General features: G+C 51.0%; 1 protein-coding gene across 1 annotated transcript in view; it reads left to right on the top strand.

Moving 5' to 3' along the window:
* Positions 1–15340, top strand: part of SLC6A13 (solute carrier family 6 member 13) — a 40169-nt gene that overhangs the window by 17358 nt on the left and 7471 nt on the right. Inside the window, exons 3-7 of the mRNA XM_081593966.1 lie at positions 1859–1993; positions 4835–4975; positions 7788–7872; positions 8446–8578; positions 9403–9537. Of these exons, the coding sequence (XP_081450092.1) occupies positions 1859–1993; positions 4835–4975; positions 7788–7872; positions 8446–8578; positions 9403–9537 (629 nt within the window). The remainder of the gene's footprint in view (positions 1–1858; positions 1994–4834; positions 4976–7787; positions 7873–8445; positions 8579–9402; positions 9538–15340) is intronic.

Here is a 15340-nt window from a genome sequence, read left to right as displayed (position 1 = left end):
TAGACCCACGGATGAGAGAGCCTTTGCAGAAGTCCAGGAATCCAGTTAATAGTTCCATCAAACATGTATAGGAACCTTCACCTGTGACTGGTGGCAGGGCTTCCAGAAGTTTTGTGCGTCCCTTGAGCTGGTGCAGCCCCACCTCCTTCTTAGCACAATTTTAAGAAAACAATTAGATATTGTTCACTACAGGCATTGCGGTTACAATAGAGCTCCAGGGCATACTCATTGTAGGTAACGGAAACTTGGTACCCTTTGACCAACACCTCCCTGTTTCCCCCTTCCTCAAACCCTGGCAATCACCAGTCTATACTCTGCTTCTGTGAATTTGTTTCAGACCCCAAAGGGTATTCTAGATAGGCTATCATCCTTTTTTTATTGCCTTATTGCCTTGACTAGAATCAATACTGATGGAAACAGTATTGAACAGAAATGGTAAGAAATAGTGAGACCGTTGTCTTGTTCTTGATCTCAGAAGTTAAGCAGTGTTTCACCATTGTCTGTAGATGTTATCTGCAGATGTTTTGTAAATGTCTTTTTCCAGATTGAGGGTTTTCTTCTATTCATGATTTGCTGAGAGTTGTTTTTATTTTTTAAATCACAAATAGATGTTAGATTTTGTCAAATGCTTTTCTTGCTTTTATTGAAGTGATTATATGCTTTTTTATCTTTAAGTTTATTAATATGATACACAGATTGATTTTTTTGAATGTTAACTTTGTATTCCTGGGATAAACCCCATCATGTAATGTATCATCCTTTTTATTAATACATGTTGTTGGATCTGATTTGCTAAAATTTTTTTAGAATTTTGCATCTATGTTCATGAAAGTTTGACCTATAGTTTTCTTTTCTTGTCTTTGCTTGCTTTTGTTATCAGGGTAATGCTAGCTTTGTAGAATGAGTTGGAAAGAATTCCTTTTACATTTTCTGGAAGAGTTTGTATAGAACTGGGATTATTTGTTCCTTAAATGTTTGGAATGCCCCCAGCCCTGCATAAGCACCATTGGGTTCAATCCTTTTGAGAGGTACTTTCCCTTCCCTGGGTGGTTTCCTCACACACATGTACTGACCAGCACTCAGCTGCAAGCTAGTAGGGGACCCTTTGCAGATATTAGGGTCTCTCTATGCACATTATTCTTTTTTTTTTAGAGTGCTCAGGCTCTCTAGTTGTGGTGCGCTTAGCTGCCCCCAAGGCATGAGGGATAATAGTTCCCTGATGAGGGATTGAACCTGAGTCCCCTGCATTGGCAGGCTGATTCTTTACCGCTGGACCACAGGGTAAGTCCCTCTCTGTGCATATCTCTGCTCCCTAGGACTCTGTCCTGTGAACTCCCTGACCTGATGCCAGCTGATAGAGGTCTAGGGTGGGAAAATGCCAGCATTTCTGGAGTCAGTAGACTTGTCTCAGCCAATGGCTGTGAAAACAGAAAGGATTACTGGAGGGGAATCTGACTGCAGTCTGCTAAAAATCCCTCTCTGACATTTAGAGCAATCATTTCCTCGACACAACATGCTGGACTGTGGGCTATGGGAACGCTCATGGTTTCTGGGATTCCAGGAGCTCCTTCGATGGCTGCAGGTTATGTGTTTTTTAGGCGATAACTGAAGTTGATGGGGAGTACACCTTGGTAGGTATAGACGGAAACTTCAGAGTGAAGAAAGGGACTGGCCAGGTCCTAAGTAACTTGGTGATACTTGACCTCTGCTTGGTTCCAGACATCTAGACCAGTGTTCCCAGTTTTTCACAGCAGCCCCACACCCCCACCTGGGAAGCAGTGGTGATAATGAGAGGAGTTGGACTTGGACCACAAGCAGGCTTCTGCCAAGGAACACACAGCCTGTTTCCCACCTGCAGGTGCCTTCTTCATCCCCTACCTCATCTTCCTCTTTACCTGCGGCATTCCTGTCTTCCTCCTGGAGACGGCGCTGGGCCAGTACACCAGTCAGGGGGGCATCACTGCCTGGAGGAAGATCTGCCCCATCTTTGAGGGTGAGTCACTCGTGCCTGACTCCAGAGTCTCCCCACCAGGTTATAAACTGCATTGGAATAACCGGGGGGGTTAGCAGCATTGCTGATGGAGATAAGCCCCTGGGTCTTTATGTTAAACCTTCCACTTGTGACTCAGTGGGCATGAGTTTGAGCAAGCTCAGGGAGAGAGTGAAGGACAGGGAAGCCTTGCGTACTGCTGTTCATGGGGTCACAAAGAGTCGGACACAACTGAGTAACTGAACAACTCCACTTGTGGGCCCAAGACAGAGCTAGTCACTCAGCCCAGCAGAGGGTGGAGGAGAAGACGGGGTTGAGGGTGGCACAAAGGCTTTAGCTAATAAGTAGAGTGCAAGGCTATTTTAGCTGTACCTGTATGTATTTTGCAATGCATACAAATAATTTCATGCTTTTAAAAACGTATTTAATCAATGGAAAGCATTTAAAAAGAGATTTTTTTTGTTTGTTTTTTAATTTGTTTTTAGTTTGGGGATTTTTTTTTTTTTTTGGCTGTGCCATGCAGCTTATGGCATTTTAGTTCCCCAACCAGGGATTGAGCCCAGGCTCTTGGCAGTGAGAGTACAGAGTCCTAACCACTGGACAGTCAGGGAAGTCTCTAAAAAGAATTTTAATGAGAAAAAAAATCCATTAACAATTCTACTGTCTTTGGACTTTCTTGGTGGTCCAGTGATTAAGAAGACTCCACACTTCCACTGCTGGGGGCCTGGGTTCAACCCCTGGTTGGGGAACTAAGATCCCACAAGCCTCAAGGCACCGCCAAAATAAATAAATAAATGATTCTACTATCTTGACACAGCAGTTACTTAGGGTGTTTTATTTTAATATTCCTCTCTCTTTAGGATTTTCTTTAAATTTCTATTTTGAAATAATTATATGTTCACAGAAAGTTGCAAAAGTAGCCCAGGAGTGTCACATGTACCCATCACCCAGTTTTCCTTCATGGTAAAAATTTTATATAGCTATGGAACAATGTCAAAACCTGGGAATGGACATTGGTACCATCCACAGACTTTATTCAGGTTTCACCTGTTTCCATGCACTTGCTTGTGTGAGGGTGTGTATGTGTAATTGTGTGTAATTGTATCACTTGTGTGGATTTGTGTGACCACCACCACTGTTCCATGACTACAAAGATCTCCACCCCACTGCCCCTTTATAGTTGCATTTACCCCCTCCCTGCCCTCATCTCTAACCTCTGACAACCATTGATCTGTTCTCTGTGATTCTGTCATTGGGGAACGCTACATAAATGGGGTTGGTCATGCAGTGTGTGACTTTTGAGATCCACCATTTCACTCAGCATCGTGCTCTGGTATCAATGCATGTATGTGTGTGTGTGTGTGTGTGTGCGCACACTAAGTCATTTCCGACTCTGTGACCCCACGGACTAGGCCACCAGGCTCCTCGGTCCATGGGATTCTCCAAGCAAGAATACTGGAGTGGGTTGCCATGCCCTCCTCCAGGGGCTCTTCCCGACCCAGGGGTCCAACCCGAGTCTCTTACATCTCCTGCATTGGCAGGCGGGTTCTTTACCACTAGTGCCGCCTGGCAAGCTGCTGGTATCAGTGGTTCATTCCTTTTTTATTACCAAGCTGTATTCCATGGCATGGATGAATGTACTATGATTTATTTAACCATTCACCCACTGAAGAACATTTGGGTTGTTTGTAGTTTGGAGAGATTTGTTTCACCATTTCTTTCCCTATGTTAAAACTTATGTATCTATTAGTATGAAACATACAGTTTTTTCTTCATTTTTCTTTTTTTGTTTTTATTTTTAAGAATTTTTCCCTACTTATTTGTGTTTCTGTTTAGTTAGTGTTATTTTCCATTTTCTACATAGCAATCATTGGATTTCATAAACTTTCATCAGATGCATATATCAAAATTTACTTAACAGTTCTCTGTTCTGGACATTTTGCTTATTTTTGATCACTTATAAAATTGTTATACTCTGCTATCATGTATCTTGGTAGAAATAGCCCCCATATTTTTGAAATTACTTCTTTGGGATAAATTCCCAAGTTCAGAATCATGGGATCAAATGGACAACCAAGTCAATGTCTCTTGATCTGGCTTATGAAAGTGTTATACTGACATACAGTCACTGAACTTGAATAAGGACTTTCTCCCATATCTTTAACAACTCTGAGTTATAACCCTAGTTCCCAAACTTGTCAGCACATTGGAAACACCCTGGGACCTTCAAAACATCTTGAGGCCTGTACTCCAGCCCCAGAGGTTGTGATTAAATTGGCCTGGCATCTAGACTGGGCTTTGGAATTTTAAAAATATTGCCAGGTAATGCTCCTAACATGTGGACAAGTTTGGAAATCACCGAGTGACAGCATCTGTAGAAATGCTCACTTGTGTAACGATGCAGAGTGTTACCTCCTCACCGTTTCAGTTTGCACACCTAGGGTGAGGGAGCATGAGAGCTTTTGAGGACGTTCATTCACTACGTGCGCTTACTCCTCTGTGAACTGTTTCTTCCTGCTCTTAGCACGTGTTTTTATATTTCAGAAATAGATCAGACGAATTCCAGGGAACATTAGCTATCGGAATCTCGGAGTTAGCCTTACACGTGTGTAAAATAGCTTGGAATTGGAATCAGTGAAGTTTCAGCACCAGGACTGATGCGAGTTCACGGGAAGCAGGGCAGGGCAGCAGGGGTGGGGAGGAGAGCGGGAGGCCGGACCCCGAACCCCACGTCTTAGGACACTCCCAGTGCAGCACAAACCCTCTCCCGAGCAGGGATGGGCAGGAGAGTGAGACACCTGCCCAGTGCCCCAGCCTGGTCTGCCCCCTCCCTGCCCCCACCAGGCATCGGCTACGCCTCCCAGATGATCGTCACCCTCCTCAACATCTACTACATCATTGTCCTGGCCTGGGCCCTCTTCTACCTCTTCAGCAGCTTTACTGTCGACCTGCCCTGGGGGAGCTGCCGCCACGACTGGAACACGGGTGAGGTCACTCCCTCCTGCTTGGCCGTGGTGTCTGGGGAGAGGGATCGGCCCTGTACCCTGGGATCCAGGCCCTCAACCTGCACTTGGGATGCGCTAGAAGTCTTCCAAGGACATCACGGAGGTCTTACACCAAAGATAAGAGGGAGAATCCGCCAGCATCACAGGGAAAATGTCACAGACTTTTTTTTAAAAAGCAATTTTACTTAGTCATTTTTTGGTTGTGCTGGGTCTTCAATGCTGCAGGTGCTTTTCTCTGGTTGTGGTAAGCGGAGGCTACTCTCTCGTTCCGGTGCTTGGGTTTCTCATTGCAGTGGCTTCTCTTGTTGGGGAGCACAGGTTCTAGACACAGAGGCTTCAGTAGCTGCAGCACGTGGGCTCAGTAGTTTCGGCTCTCAGTCTCTGGAGCACAGGCTATATAGTCGTGACACACAGGCTTAGTTGTTCTTCGGCACGCGGGATCATCCTGACTCAGGGATCAAGCCCATGATCCTGCCTTGGCAGGCGGATTCTTTACCACTGAGCCACCAGAAAAGCCCTATAGACTTTGTAAAAAATTCATGGGTTCCATCAAACACATTATAAATGCATGTATTATGAAGACAGACTGACTTCATTTTGTGCAGTTTAGCCCTTTATGTGCTCTGAGACATGGTTAGTTTGATATATGTGTATATTGTATACAATACATATATACAATATATGTATATATTATATTGTTATATGTATATATATTATATATAATATATATATATTATTTCTTTTATTTATTTCTTATGTCTTCTTTCTGATGCTATTTTAGGCCTTTTCAACTCCCAGTTCATCTGGACTGAACCAGGGGATACGCCATTTTATACAATATCTCTATCATTTATAATAGCAAGTAATCATCTCTTGTTGTTCCATTTTAAGATAGGAGCCCGTAAGGCCCTAGAACTACTGAGTCTAATGAATAGAAAGTAAACATTAAATTAAAGATAAAATTGAAACTTCCCTAGGGTAGTGCTGTCCAGAAGAACCATCTGGGGTGATGAATGTCCTTGGTGCTCTCTGACCCGGCAGCCACTCGGCGTCCCCTCGCCCCCAAACTCTGTGCTGTCTCTCCAGGCCTTCCTTCCTTTGTTCCTCTCTGCCACCACTTCCATGCCACTACTTTTCAAGTGAAAAGTCCAGTCCTGGATGTCCCTCCCTGAGGTTCACTGATCCACTAGGTTCTTCTCAGTCTGTCTGCTAGTGCCTGGCCCGGCCCTGGGCCCTGGCATTCAACCGGCCTTTTTTCTGTTTGTTGGTCTGGTTTGTGCTTAGTGCTGTGTGCTATATCCTGAGCTCTCAAAACATATTTGTGGAATGAATCAAGTTTTAAAAATTCCGTTTTGTTCTGATAGTTTCTTTATTGTGTTTTTTTCTTCTCCTCTCTTTGTTTCCCCCTCCCTCTCCCTGTCTGCCTCCCTCCCTTTCTTTATTTTTTATTTTTTTTAATTTTTGACTGTTGGGTCTTTGTTGCTGCTCATGGGCTCTCTAGTTGTGGCCCACAGGCTTAGTTGCTCCTAGGCTTGTGGGATCTTAGTTCCTTAAGCTGTGCTTAGTCGCTCAGTCGTGTCTACCTCTATGTGACCCCATGGAATATAACGCGTCAGGCTCCTCTTTCCATGGGGATTCTCTAGGCAAGAATACTGGAGTAGGTTTCCATGCCCTCCTCCAGGGGAATCTTCCCAACCCAGGGATGGAATTCAGGTCTCCCACATTGCAGGCTGATTCTTTACCAGCTGAGCCACCGGGAAATCCTAAGAATACTGGAGTGGGTAGCCTGTCCCTTCTCCAGGGAATCTTCCTGACCCAGGAATCAAACCGGGGTCTCCTGCATTGCAGGTGGATTCTTTAGCAGTTGAGCTTCCAGGGAAGCCTGACAAGGGACCGGTTCCCCACCCAGGGATCAAACCGGAGTCCCCTGCATTGGAAGGTGGATTCTTAACCACTGGACCCCCAGGGCAGTCCCCAGCTCCCAGATTGTCTGCAGGTGCAACTTAACACAATTTGCTGAGCAGGATCCCAGCCCTCACTTCCTCACAAATGGGTGATGACAAGTCGTCTCTGAGAAGATTTGCTTTCTTGTGCATGCAGTGGGGAAAATGCTCTCTATCTTGGTATTTCCCAGGATTGTTGTCCTGATAAAATGCAAAGAAGGGTGTGAACACCTTGTGAAAAGTCTGAAGGCATAGAGGGGTAATTGAGAGCCACTATTTATGGAGCACCCTGGAGTCATTTTCATTTAATCCCCTTATCGGCCCCGCACACGGCTCCTCTCATGTGCGTTTAGAGCCGACAGGACTGAGGCTTAGAGAGCCTCTCAGTGAATAACCCAGGGCTGGGGGGAGTAGGGGTGGGATTCAAGCCAGAACCTCCTGACCTGTACCCCTGCTCTTATCCATGACTGCACCACTTCCCCGGATGGCATCCTGATTGTTCCTCAAATGTCATGACTCCATCCAGGACGGTGGCCCAGAAATATTTGTCTATTTGAAGCAGACAGTGTGCAAAGCATCTTTGCTGATGCTGTCTGGTTCTGCTTTAATTAGAACATGCAGCCACGCCCCCCCATCCCACCCTCCCCACCCCCTGCCATGGGGAAGTAGGAAAGGGTGCCGTGGGTTTGATGAGGTTATTATGTCTTTCGTGTCTCATTGTGAGACTGTTTTGTTTAGATAAGTTCAGCCCAGCCACCTTCCTTCCCAGTCTCCTAAAGTTCCCCCCATTCTCTGGTCACACTGGCCAGTGATCTTTCTCTTGCTCCCCCAACCCCTGGCCGCCCACAGAGCGCTGCGTGGAGTTCCAGAGGACCAATGGCTCTTTGAATGCGACCACTGAGAACGCCACCTCTCCCGTCATCGAATTCTGGGAGTAAGTGAGGCCCTTTCTCCCTTCATCCAGTGTGGATGGTTTGTCCAGGGCACGGGGGTGGGTTCATACAGTGGTGACTCCACAGACAGCAAGGCACGAATCTCTGCTTCCTCCTTTGGTGGCCCCAGCATCCAAGTGGCTTTTCCCTTGTGCCTGTATCTGTGGTTAATGCAGGACTGTCCTCAGGCCGGGCCTGCCTCCCCTCCCCCGGGGCCACCCCCATGAGTATCCACCCTCCTCCCCAGCTCCTTGTCAGTTACCTCTACTGCTCCTCCCCGCAAATACTGACATTCACCTAAGACGTGATTCCTAACATCAAAGCATCTTCACAGTCCAGCTAAGAGAATACGTTTGCATCCCCTTCTCTGGGTTCAGTTGCACTCAGCCTGACAGAATAAACTTACCCGGGGATAGTTTGTCTTTGCCTCCCTTTCTGTCTATCCCCATCTCTGGGCAAAGGAGAGCCTCGTGGATCAGAGTGAAGGAGCCGGTGAGCCTTCTTCAGATCAGAGCGAGAGGCCCAGCTCTGCTGCCCAGGGAGCTGAGGCTGGCAGCTCACCCCCCTCTCCCCAGGCGGCGGGTCCTGAAGATCTCGGAGGGCATCCAGCACCTGGGGGCCCTGCGCTGGGAGCTGGCCCTGTGCCTCCTGCTGGCCTGGGTCGTCTGCTACTTCTGCATCTGGAAGGGCGTCAAGTCCACGGGCAAGGTCTGTGTCAGAGAGCCCCGGGCCCCTCCCTTCCTGGGACCCTCTGCCCTTACTGGGGGCCTCAGCCACCCAGGGGTTCAAGTTGTTCCTAGTCAGGGATGGGAGGGAATGACCCTACAAAGATTGCTTGGCGCTCACTTGCTTGATTCTGTACCTCTCCTGGGCTCAGTCACATGTCCTTCTATTTGGGGAAGTGAAATGGAAGAAAGACAGAGAGGGAAGGGGAGACAGAGAGAGGGAGGGAGGCAGGATCTCGGAACACACCACGTGTGTGGGCACATCGCACACTGAACACGGTTCACGGCGCCCTGTTTCATACAGCAGTGCTTTGGGACTGTTCATCTCGACACAGTTCTCAGCCACCCGAGGCCCGAGGGAGATGCCCTGCCCTGGAGCATGTCATACAGGGCAGCTCGAGTTCTCCCAGACTCTGGCCCCCAAGGCCTCTGACCAGGCCACCCTCCTAATCGGGCCACACAGTCATGCTAAGCTCGTGAGCTTGGCGAGGACAGGGGTCACGTGTGACAGAGCTGTCGTCCCCGACGACCCTGGCCACAGTTCTAAGCCCCCTGTCAGGGGCATGCCTAAGTTCATTCAGTCACTCAACAAATATTTGCCGGGGGTTGTGTGGGGAGAGCTGGAGGGAGGGAGGCGGGAGGTTGTGGCCGGAGGCAGAGGGCAGACAGGACTGAACAGCTGCGGGATGAGGGGTGAGCGGGAAGGGGGAGCAGGCGGGCTCTGTGACCTCTCCCATGGGGTCACAGCTCCTCCAGCCCCTCCTGCCCCCCTCACGGCTTCCGTGTCTTTCCATTGCCTTGGCCCAGGTGGTGTACTTCACGGCCACCTTCCCTTACCTCATGCTGGTGGTCCTGTTGATTCGAGGGGTGACGCTGCCTGGGGCAGCCCAAGGAATTCAGTTCTACCTGTACCCAAACCTCACTCGTCTCTGGGACCCCCAGGTAAGAAACCACCGATGACAAGAGCTGCCCTGTGTTCTATTTGGGCATCTCTGCTCCATCTCCGGCGTCCGCGGTGGGGGATATTTCCACACATCTGCTGGCAGCTGTTTGTGGTCCCCTGCTCGTTTCACAGCTGCCAGGGAGCCCAGGGGGTGTCCCTCAGGGGCTGAAGGTCCTAAGAGCCCTTCTCCAGGCTCTTCCCTCCCCCACCGCCCAACCCTGCTTGGCACCTCCTTTCACACTGGGCAGCTTCTCTCCCCTGACCCTCCGCCAGCCCTCTGCTTGCCCCTCTCTGCCCAAACGGCCCACCCCTGGCCATGTCCCCGGCCCCGCCTGGAGCCAGCTGGTTGGTGTTGAATTTCCTGCCTGCTGTCCAGAGGGCTGCACCCCGCCTCCCTATCCCTCCCGACCCTTCCTTCAGGTCCACCCTCCAGGAGTGGGTGCTTGCTGACCGAGGGTTTGTACAGCAAGGCCAGTTGTGAGAAGGCTCTGCCAGCTTCTCCCCTCCTGTTTGCCCGCCGTTTTGAAGGGCCTCCCAGGTGGCACTAGTGGTAAAGAACCAGCCTGTTAATGCAGGAGACTAGGGTTACATCCCCGGGTTGGGAAGATCCCCTGAAGGAGGGCACGGCAACCCGCTCCAGCATTCTTGCCTGGAGAGTCCCATGGACAGAGGAGCCTGGTGGGCTACAGTCCATGGGGTCACAAAGAGTCAGACATGACTGAGCGACTTAGGATGCACATACATGCAAAGCCAGGAGGTGCGGAGGTGGAAGAGGCCATGGGTGAGGGAAGCCCAGAGCCCTGCACACCAGGCTACCCCCTGCCCCCATCCCCCATGGCAGAGGTCACCTCCCGGGAGCCTCCTTTGCTCGGTGGGGAGGGGCCATGTCCCTGAAAGTGTCGCCCAGCTCAGGGCAAACCAGCAACTGGACAGCTTTTCAAACATTTTAATAGTAAAGGCAGCGGCATTGTCTCGCTGAGGTTCGAGGGGGGCAGGAGAGGAGGGAATGGCCCCTCCCCCAGCTCCCTCTGAGGTGGGGACATCCCCACGGAGGCAGTGGCTTCCTTTGTCCCTTGTGCAGAGGTTGGGATGACTGTTCTCAAACCTGCCACTGCCCCCCTACCCCGGATGGACAACAAGCTCTTCCATCCTGGGTCCTGGGGTTGCCATGGCTCCCAGAAGTAGCCAGACCACTCGGGCCCAGACATTGCCCCAGCCTCGGCCCTGGGGTTCCTTCACGACCTCTGGTGGGATGTGAGCGTGCCCTCCCGCCCTCGTTTCTGAGACAGATAGAGACAGACGCAGCTACCTCATCTCCACCTGGGCCCGAGGGTGCAGTCGGGCCGTGGAGTCAAACTGTAGAACGGCAGCTGCCGAAGCTAGAAAACCCCAGACGTCATCTGTGCAAACTCCTCGCAGCACAGATGAGCAGACAGGGCCCAGGCTCACACAGAAGTAACAGCAGGCCGAGACCCACAGGGGACCCTGTGGTGGGACCAGGCAGCAAGCTGGAGGCGGTGGAGCAGCAGAGCTGGGCAAGGCCTAGCAGGAGAGGAGCCGGGTGGATCCTTCACGCAGGAGGATCTGCTGTGGTTCTGGAACACGACGTAGACCGGTGGCTGAGCCACAAGGTGTCTTTGCTTGGGAGTCAGGCAGGAAGAAGGAGGGGTAACAGACAGGGAGACGGGCAGGTAGAATGAAAGAAGAAAGGGAGACGGGGTCCAGAATCTCTGGAACTGGCCGGTGGCTTTTCTGATCGATGCCCTGTTCGTGCTGACCAGCTGTGCATAGCCAACAACTGCTGAGCACCTGCCACAGCCCTGGCATTGTTAAGAGGTTCATGTGTACTATTTCAGCTCATCCTCACCGCCAACCAGTGAAGTATCCCCACCTTTGTTAGTTGTTGTTGTTGTTATTAAGTTGCTCAGTCGTGTCCGACTCTTTGCGACCCCATGGACTGAAGCACGCCAGGCTCCCTGTCCTTCAACATCTCCCAGAGTTTACTCACACTCATGTCCATTGAGTCAGTGATGCCATCCAACCATCTCATCCTCTGTCGTCTCCTTATCCTCCTGCCTTCAGTCTTTCCCAGCATCAGGGTCTTTTCCAATGAGTCGGTTCTTTGCATCAAGTGGCCAAAGTATTGGAGCTTCAGCTTCAGCATCAGTCCTTCCAATGAACACCCAGGACTGATCTCCTTTAGGATTGACTGGTTCTATCTCCTTGCTGTCCAAGGGACTCATGAGAGTCTTCTCCAGCACCACATATAACAGCTGCTGGCAAATATGAAGAAGGAGGACCAGAAAGCATGCAGCTCTGAGAGTTAAAAGGCCATAATTCTGTGTCTGGCTACTGCAGGGATGAAGAGCTCTTTTAGTCTCCTCTCCAGGACACTGTCCTTCCAACCCTGGGCAGCTGCAGGCTGTGCAGGGAGCCGATGCCCTCAGAGTCCTCTGAGGCCATGGGAGGGAGGTGTTTCCGGAGCCAGGCTTGGTCCTGAGCTTGCGAGCAGCCATGTTAGCTGCTGGTCCTGGCCTCCTGCAGGGTGGGATGTCCCGGCCGGAGTCCTAATCAAATCCAGTTGGCGTTCCCCAGGAAGTGTGACAGTTCCAACCTGCATTTGGCTGGCACTTGAGAAAGGTGCAAAATTCCTGCAGCACAAAGACCAGAGCGCCTCTGTCCGTCAAGCTCTCAGTCTGGGAGCGGAAGCCAGACGGAGACATGGCTGGGTTTATCTGTCTGCCAGGCTGCTGTGCGGTGGGTGGGCTGCCGCCTCTCCCGGGCTCCCCAGCGTCGACTCTGTCCCACTGGGGAGCGGTCACAGGGGCTCCGCTGGTGCGTGGGCTGGCTGCAGGCTCTGTTTCTTCCCCTCACCCCCCCCAACCCTTTTTGTCTGTCCATTGCACTTTGGTAGATCGGTAAGGACAGAGGTTGGGGACAAGGTGTCCAGAGAACCCTTGTTGGACATCTTAAATCTCTGTGTTAAGCTATTCTCGGGAGGGTTTATTTCAAGGGGAGGTTGGAGCCATTAATTAGAACGAGGCCTTTTATTTGATGCCGCACATTGAGACCTAGGGACCCTCATTGTCACTGGAAGGTGAGTTGCTTCTTTAAAATGACAGCAACAGCAAATAGCCTACTGTGCTCTGCTGTGCTTAGTCACTCAGTCGTGTCCGACTCTTTGTGACCCTCCAGGCTCCTCTGTCTGTGGGGATTCTCCAGGCAAGAATACTGGAGTGGGTTGCCATGCCCTTCTCCAGGGGAATCTTCCCAAGCCAGGGATCGAACCCAGGTCTCTTGCATTGCAGGTGGATTCTTTACCATCTGAGCCACCAGGGAAGCCCAACAATACTGGAGTGGGTAGCCCATCCCTTCTCCAGGGAACTTCCCGACCCAGGAATTGAACCAGGGTCTCCTGCATTGCAAGCGAATTCTTTACCAGCTGAGCTACCAGGGAAGCCCTGAGGTGGGATAGGGCACTAGTATTTTTTTTTACATATTAGGCATTTGACATACACTATTTTGTCTTTATTTTTTTACACATTTTATCTGTTAATATACCCCTTTTTTTAATCTCACTTGTTATTGCCATTTTCATGATGGGGCAAGTGAGGTTCAGAGAGGTTAAGTGAGCTGCCTAAGATCACACAGCTAGTCATGAACAGTTAGGAAATGAACCCAATTTGACTCCAAAGCCCAGGCTTTTTCTTTTCCATAATTGCCTTCCTGAAAATAGTAAATATAATAGTTCTTGGGGTTGAATTCATGGTTGAAAAACATCTTTCCTGGATCTTCTAGAAATTTCTCTCTTCCCCTGTCCCCCACTCCAAGACCTCTTTTTAACCCACACTTGGCCAAGTTTTTTTCACACTTGTTTTGTCCGGCAGTCTTCTGCACCAGCCATGCACATGGAGCTTTGTTCCCGAAACCAGGGCTCCTGGACCAGGCAGGTGGCTGCTGGGCTGTGGTGGGAACAGAATGGCTTGCTCTGCTGTCCTCTGGCCCTTCCCCACTCTGCCTCCAGCCTGCAGCTCCCCCACTCCAGCAGGCCAGCCCAGAGCGCCTGCAAGCCAGCTCACTAGCCAGGGGCCTGGGTCACAATTGAGGTTTGACCCCTGCACTCTGAACCCTCAGCGCTCCTGCTTCCTTTTCCTCTGTTCTCATCAACCTCTCCTCCCAGCTTGATCTGAGTGTGTCCCCTGAGGGCGAGGTGAACTGCGGAGACACAGTTTTCCTTTATTTCTTCTTCCCAAGCCCAAGTTCGAAATACTTCCTAACAACAGGATCTGCTTGTGGGCAACCATGGGAATGTCTCCCAGGAAACAAAGAGTTTCCCATGTGGACTGGGGGCCCCACCAGGCATGGGAGCAGACCTCCAGGGCCCAAGGCTAGGTCAGGTCCTGGATGACCTTCCAGGAGAGACCTCCCTGATCCTTTCTTTTTTAAAAAAAATTAATTTATTTTATTTTGGCTGCATCAGGTCTTAGTTCCTGGAGGAGGAAATGGCAACCCACTCCAGTATTCTTGCCTGGAGAATCCCATGGACAGAGGAGCCTGGTGGGCTACACGTGGGATTGCAAAGAGTCGGACACGACTGAGTGACGGAGCACACTCAGCAGGTCTTAGTTGTAGCACGTGGGGTTTCTACTGCATCACACGGGCTCTTTCTTTGCAGCACATGGACCCTAGTTGTGGCCCACAGGCTTAGTTGCTCCAAAGCATGTGAGATTTTATAGCCCACAGGCTTAGTTGCTCCAAAGCATGTGAGATTTTAATTCCCCAGCCAGGAATGGAACCCGTATCCCCCTACAATGCCAGGTAGATTCTTAACCACCGGACCACAAGGGAAGTCCCCCCTTATCCTTTCTTTTCAAGCTCAGAGCCTCTTGCCTCACCGACCCACCCTTGAGGCTGTGATAATGAAGGGAGTGGACGAGTGACCTTCAGACCAGAGACCACTGGGTTTTCGTGGGAGAACGCACCTCACAGTCTCTGGGGCAGTTTTAGAAGAAGAAAGGGTTTGAGATGCCCCAAAGGAGGCACCGGGCTTCCTGAGGCATGTCCTCCACCTGGGGTGTCCACAGAGTTTTGTGGCACCCCGCTATCCCGCGCTCGGCTTCTCTCCTTTCGTGCCTGCCCTTTCCTTCTCCAGCTTCTGAAATAAATCCCGAGGCCCCTCTCGCCTCTCCCCATCATCATTTCCCCTGAGGTTTAAGAGAGTTTCTCTGGGGTGGTCGACCTTGTCTGCTAGCTCCTTTCTGGCCCTCTGCCTTGGGGGTCTTCCTCTGTGCTTCTTGCCGAGGACCCCCTGCCCCGGGTGGCAACTCCTGCCTCCCAAATGCCTGGGGGATGGCAGTCCCGATGGGCAGGAGGCACAGACGGTCAGGGACAGCCCCCCTCTCTTCACCCTCTCTCCTGTCTGTCCCCAGCCCCGCAGAAGTGGAAAGAGAGCCGGAGGCGAGAGCGCCGGGGTGGACTCCAGTTCTCAGGGGCTGGAGGGGCGGGATCCCCACTTCTGGCTGTTCACTGGGGTTCCGCAGGAGGTTCTGAAACCACACAGGATTCTGGGTTCTGCTCTAGGCCTAGTTCAGGGTCTCAGCTGGGATGCTGGTTGAGGAATCCAGGTTCGGAGGCAGTCAGCTGGCATGGGGTCCCTTGGACCCGCCAGAGCACCACGGAAAGGGGGAGCAGTTGGGGGGAGCAAGCAGTGAGAGCAGGAGCAAGTGAGGTCGAGGGTGGGTGGTCGCGATGGTGAGGGAGGCGGGAGGGGTGGGCAGGGGCTGAGGAGCTGTGGACACGAGC

The sequence above is a fragment of the Giraffa tippelskirchi genome, chromosome 4, assembly GCF_054371585.1.
Source record: "Giraffa tippelskirchi isolate mGirTip1 chromosome 4, T2T-mGirTip1v1.2.pri, whole genome shotgun sequence".
Lineage (NCBI taxonomy): Eukaryota > Metazoa > Chordata > Mammalia > Artiodactyla > Giraffidae > Giraffa > Giraffa tippelskirchi.
The sequence above is the reverse complement of the archived record's forward strand: the minus strand, read 5'-3'. Positions and strand labels throughout refer to the sequence as shown.